The 5,658-nt window shown below is 37.8% G+C and overlaps 1 protein-coding gene across 1 annotated transcript in view; it reads left to right on the top strand.

The window, feature by feature from the left end:
* LOC118335041 (SPRY domain-containing SOCS box protein 4-like) overlaps nt 1–1,847 on the top strand; it is a 64,895-nt gene extending 63,048 nt beyond the window's left edge. The window contains exon 3 of the mRNA XM_035671215.1: nt 290–1,847. Within this exon, the coding sequence (XP_035527108.1) occupies nt 290–417 (128 nt within the window). The 3' untranslated portion in view covers nt 418–1,847. The remainder of the gene's footprint in view (nt 1–289) is intronic.
* Nucleotides 1,848–5,658: the final 3,811 nt, after the last annotated feature.

Genomic DNA, 5,658 nt, shown 5'->3' with positions numbered 1-5,658 from the left:
TGTGAGAGAGTGTGAGAGAGTGTGGAGGAGGTTTAAATATTTAAAGGTGATGCATCATCACTCTCTCTGCCGCTAAACTTCTGTTTCTCATTCATTCATGCATAACAAATAATGAAATGTATTATGCATGTATTAAAGGCCGGGGTGCAAGTATAAACACCAATACATAACAGCCCTAAGTCACACTTTTAAGCAGTGCACAAGTCATTTTCTATGTTTTCCACACAGGCATTATCCTCTCCTGACGTTTTAAAAATAAAAATCTTTCCCTCTCTTTCTCTCTCCTCAGCTGAGCCTCTTCCTCTGATGGACTTGTGTCGGCGTGCGGCCCGGCTGGCATTGGGTCGGGAGCGGCTTCAAGAGATCGAGAGCCTCCCTTTGCCCCAGTCCCTGAAAAATTACCTCCAATACCAGTGACTGACACCAGCAGAACCAACTGGGAGTACAAGGACATAAACCAGACCACCAGAAAGTCTAATGGATGGCTTGTTAAGAGAAATTAAAGAATGCAGAGAAGGGGTGCTGGATGGAAGAATGTCCACACTGAGAGCACCATAGCTCTACAAAAGAGGGATTGATAAAAAGGCTGGAGAGAAAGATGGTGGATGAACTGACGGAAGAGGTCCAGGCTTTCAAACAAAGAACAGGACGGCACCAGCTTCTTTTGGATTTCCAGCTGCTTTTTCATTCGTTTTTGACTTGAAATAAATTATTAATGATGGTATCCCATCAGTGTCTCACTCATCCAGAAAGAAATCCCATCCTCTTACGGTGTGGTGAAGAGGTGACAGTGTTAAGATGACCACCGCCACCTAGTGATGAGAATAAAAAACTGCGCAGAGAAAGCACACTAATCCTATCCCTGGAGGCCTTTCTGACGCACAGTCAGTGACCATATCATTGCTGTTGGATACCATTGTGCGTATTCATGGTCTCCACTAGCACAGGTGGCAGGCCGCAGAATCCAGATGTCCAAGAGGATTTTAGCACTAATGTTGTTTTTATCAGATTGACTTGGGGCCCGACCAAAAGCTCACATCGCATACAGAGTAGATCAAAACATGGCTGCAGAGTGTATGCAAAGTTCAGTAAAAGAAATAAAGCATGCTGAACTTATCTCCTGGCTTTAAGCTGGCATGTGATAAAGAGTTGAGCCCTTTTCAGACGGTAACGTCTATCAGTGACGGCTTGTTGTCATTCAGAGTTTGTTACGTAAAAGTTGGTTCTGGCTATATTCACAATGCTTGTACAGTATTTAGCAGCTGGTGCGTGAGAAGGAGCGGTGGAGCTTAAAATTAAGTTAAATTAATTTATTTTGCCGTTTAAGTCTTAATTAATGACCATTGTCAGTGTGAGAGAAGCTCACCACCAGTTCCCATCCTCATCAGTTTCATAATTTATTAGTCTACTTTATAACATTTAATTTACTCTATGTATTTTATTATATTATAATGCCCAACAGTGCACAAGTACAGAATTACAAGACATTACTTTGACTGTTTGCTTACATGCTGTATGTAAAGTATTGTTATATACAGGATATTCATTATTTCTTCCATGCAGTAAGCCTGAATGAAAATTTAAAAAAAAATAAGGAGGATCTCTTGATAATTGTTAATTAAAGTTTTTTGCTGCAGCTCTGACATGAGAACAATCTCAGCAACTTAAAATTGGCTCATTTACAGAGCAGTTTTAACTGATTTTATTTAATTTGTGCATAAAAATTATAATTAACCAGTAAATGTGTTATAGTGCTCTTAAAGCTCCTGGAAATATGGTTTTAAATTCTAATTATTTCTCTATTACATGAAATATTCAGAACTTAATAAGGACCAATCCAAAAAAAAGCACTCAAAACTTAATCTACTCTCCTTCATTAGGACTGTATGTGTGTAGTTTGATTAGATTTGATTGACAATATCCAAACAAACAATTGGTGATCAATCTGATTAGTTGAAATACATGAAATCACCTTTTGTAAATGAGAACTGCCCACTTTAAACCAGTCAGAATAGCAGGCAAAAGATTAAATATACAAATGCTTTTTTTTTTAAATATCCAAATCTGTTGTAATTTCAGCAGAAAATACTTTTAGGGCCTTTAAAAAGGGAACAAGACATGAATTTAATCCTTTAATGTGTATATTTTGTGCTGCTGTGACCTTAATGTTAATGCGATTGATATTAAATTAAGACTTTGTGCCCTTGTGGGAAGTGTTATGGAAATGTTTTTAGGTCTGACTTAGGACTGCCGTTATGACTTTTATGTAAGGAGCTGCATGTCTGAAAGGGGCTTTATTAAACAGCTCGCTGTTTAAAGTAATGTTAAGTTGCATTGAGAACCATTCCTCACAGGACACTAAATCATGTATTATGATGTCAGTGACGACCAAAGTATTTCATACTAAGCCATGGAGTGCGTGAATGCGTGTGTAGGAGCTGTAGGTCGTGGCCCGTCGCAGCGTAACTAGTGCTAACATGCTGTTGGCAGTATGGAGAGCCTTACCTGCTGTTGTAGCACCCTGCTGTAGCTCACTGGTACCAGACAGTATCTGTCTGCTCTCCGCACAACTGTCTTAATGACCACAAACAAACAAACAAACAAACAGGACCAGAGCAGATCTAGTCTCACTGGATCTATAGTGAAGGTTGGAGCGGGATGTAGGAACATTACTGCTACTGCAGCGACAGGGCAGATGTGTTTCTGGCTCGGAATAGGATACAGTTGACCATTGCACAACCACACACACATATATACACACACTGTAGACCAATCATGTTTTCTTTCCTAAAAAAAGCTTGAGTCACTTTTTTTTTTACTTCTGAGTTTGTATCCTACATTATTATTATTATTATTATTATTATTATTATTATTATTATTATAAATATTATTTTGAGTGTGGAGTCTGATGATGGTAGGATGATGGCGATGATGATGATGATAATGATTTATTTATCACACATTTGTTTTTTTTAACTGATCATTGATGGTTACATTCAGGTAAATTTAAAACAAAGATGCTGGTGATGAAGGGAGAGAGAAATCAAAAGTTGTTTTCTTCAGTGCTGCTTATTATTATTATTATTATTATTATTATTATTATTATTATTATTAATAATAGTGATGGTGGTGGTCTTGCCTCCTCTTTTCATCAGTTAGGATGGGGAGAAAATGACCATTCAGAAAAGTAGTAGAATGTATGGACAGACGGTGCAGATGTCAGATATGAAATGTGAATAAAAGCCAAGTGAATTTGAAAAAAAAAAGTCTGTAAAATACTCCTTGTGTTTCTTTTCCTTCACCCTTTTCTTGAGTTTTAGGAACGCTACTAAAATATACATGTTAAAGTCATCTGGAGCTGCAGTAAGATGCAAAAGAGCCTGATGGTGTAACTGGGGCTGACACATTTTCAGCATCTTTAATTGTGTGTGAGTGAGCGTTTAATCTACCGAGGGAGGCCTTGGCGGGGAAAATTAGGCAGTAAAGTATTTGGCTGTACGTTTTCCCAATTGTCAAGTGTGCAGTTTCCACCTCAGAAAGTAAACAGCTAATGCACTGCTCATCCGCTCCCGCAGCTGTAAATACAGCTCAGCCAGGAAGATATCGATGTGCTCAGAGTCTAAAAAGTGAAAACTGCAGGGCACCACAGAGTGAAAAAGCAGACATTAGTAAGGCTTGATGTGGTTTCAGGCTTTATATTTCCACTGCACAATGTGGGATCAGTCTCATCAGGTCCAGCTCACCGTATCTAAAAACACAAGGTACTGATGTTTGAGAAATCAATAGCAGACAGATGGTGTAATGATGCTCCAGCATCACGCACCATCCTGCCTGGGATGGATCAAACACTACAATTTAAACAGGACAAGAGAGTCTCCTTACCAAACACAAACACACAGTTTTATCTATTTTCCCAGTCAAACACTGACATGAATACTGTATGTGTTTGCAGGGCCCCTAGAAGCTAAACATTGATTTACAGCACAGTTTTAGGTCTGATGACAGATGGATATGGACCAACACAAGTGTATTAACACTTTAGTCTAAAGGTGCAGTCAGACCAGATATTGTCAGGTGAAATGTACTAATGTATTGTGGGCAGGGTTGTAAACAAACTGAGAGCTTCCAACAATGTCAGTCCACCAGGGTTTGAACTACAGGGAAGCCAGGAAGAGCTTTGTTCCTCTTAGTATGACATGAATTCCCCTGAAAACATTATTTGTGGAATTTTAGGCGGTCTCTAAAATATTGACTTTATGTTTTATTTGCCATGCATTTCTATTGTTCTGTACCTTCATCATCATGGATCACAAATAAAAAAGGGGAATTATTGATGTATGATTCATACATTAGGGTGATTTATCACTAATTCACTTTAATAAATATTCTTGCCATCACCATGGAAGCGTGGTGGTGCAATATCTTTAACTCAAAAATAAGAAAAAACAAGCTTTCCAACTCTGTGTGTCGACGAGCCATTATTCCCTGAGCTCCCCCAAAAGCCATGGTAACAGTTTGTATACTGCACTCCGCAAAGTTGTAAATTATACAGAAGCAGTAAGGAAATAGTGGTCCTCTAATGAAAATATTTTATAATTTGCAATTTCTGCAAGATTGCTGACCCGTGTTATACAGCTTCTTATCAAACATTTCATTGTCATTACTTCCTGTCACTGCCCCTGCACGTACAGCATCCTTCTCTGCTGCTTGTATTATTTCATCATGCAGTCATAAAGCAAGAATATAAACAATATTATATTGTATATATGAAATATTATCGATTACTCATAATGGATAATGACCCCTTTTAGACTGTTGTATTATTATTGCACATGTATTAAAATGCAGCATTTGTAGCATTTGTTGTAGCTGGTGTAACTTTATATACTCTTGGTATTTTAATCTAAAGCAATACTTTATAATAATATATATATAATAATAACTTTATAAACATATGCATTTTATGTGTAGAACAAACCACAAAGTAGCTGTCAGATGAATATAGTGGAATAAAAAGTATACAGTATATCTAATAAATCCCCCTGAAATGTATAAAGTCAAATTTTGCCATTGTACAATAGTTAAGTAAATGAGAAAAAGAAAAAAAACAAACCTTGGAGGAAAACACCATCTACTGTATCTCTGCCTGCCCACATGCTGCACACACACACACAGACGCTGCTGCTGCATTCATTTCAAACATTTAACCCTGATGCTCACTAAAGCAAGAAAAAGGCAACAAAGCTGCACTTAAGTTCTATTCTGGGACTTTGTCAGGAAGCAGAGGTGTGAGAAGGGTCCACAACACAACACATTTCTCTCCTGAGGAGGGCAGTTTGCCTGCAGAGTGGGGATTAAGACCATGACAAACAAGGACATTTTTAAAGTATTTCTAATTAACAAATGATGTAGGGAAATAGCAGAATAAACAGCAGTGATGTTCTGCCATATTTTGCTTTTGTGTCATTAGTTTTGACATAAAAATTACAAATGTGCTGACAGAAACAAACATTATGAGTTGCAAAGGTGGTTGATTGTGCCAATGCACTTCTCAGATAAAACTGTTATGACTGCGACCATCTGGGACTGCATGGGCTTTTTTGGCTCAAGCTCTGCTACCACATTTGCAGTATTTTCACTATACTAATACAAACCCTT

The sequence above is a fragment of the Morone saxatilis genome, unplaced genomic scaffold, assembly GCF_004916995.1.
Source record: "Morone saxatilis isolate NCDOM2014 unplaced genomic scaffold, NCSU_SB_2.0 Contig23, whole genome shotgun sequence".
Classification (NCBI taxonomy): domain Eukaryota; kingdom Metazoa; phylum Chordata; class Actinopteri; family Moronidae; genus Morone; species Morone saxatilis.
The sequence above is the reverse complement of the archived record's forward strand: the minus strand, read 5'-3'. Positions and strand labels throughout refer to the sequence as shown.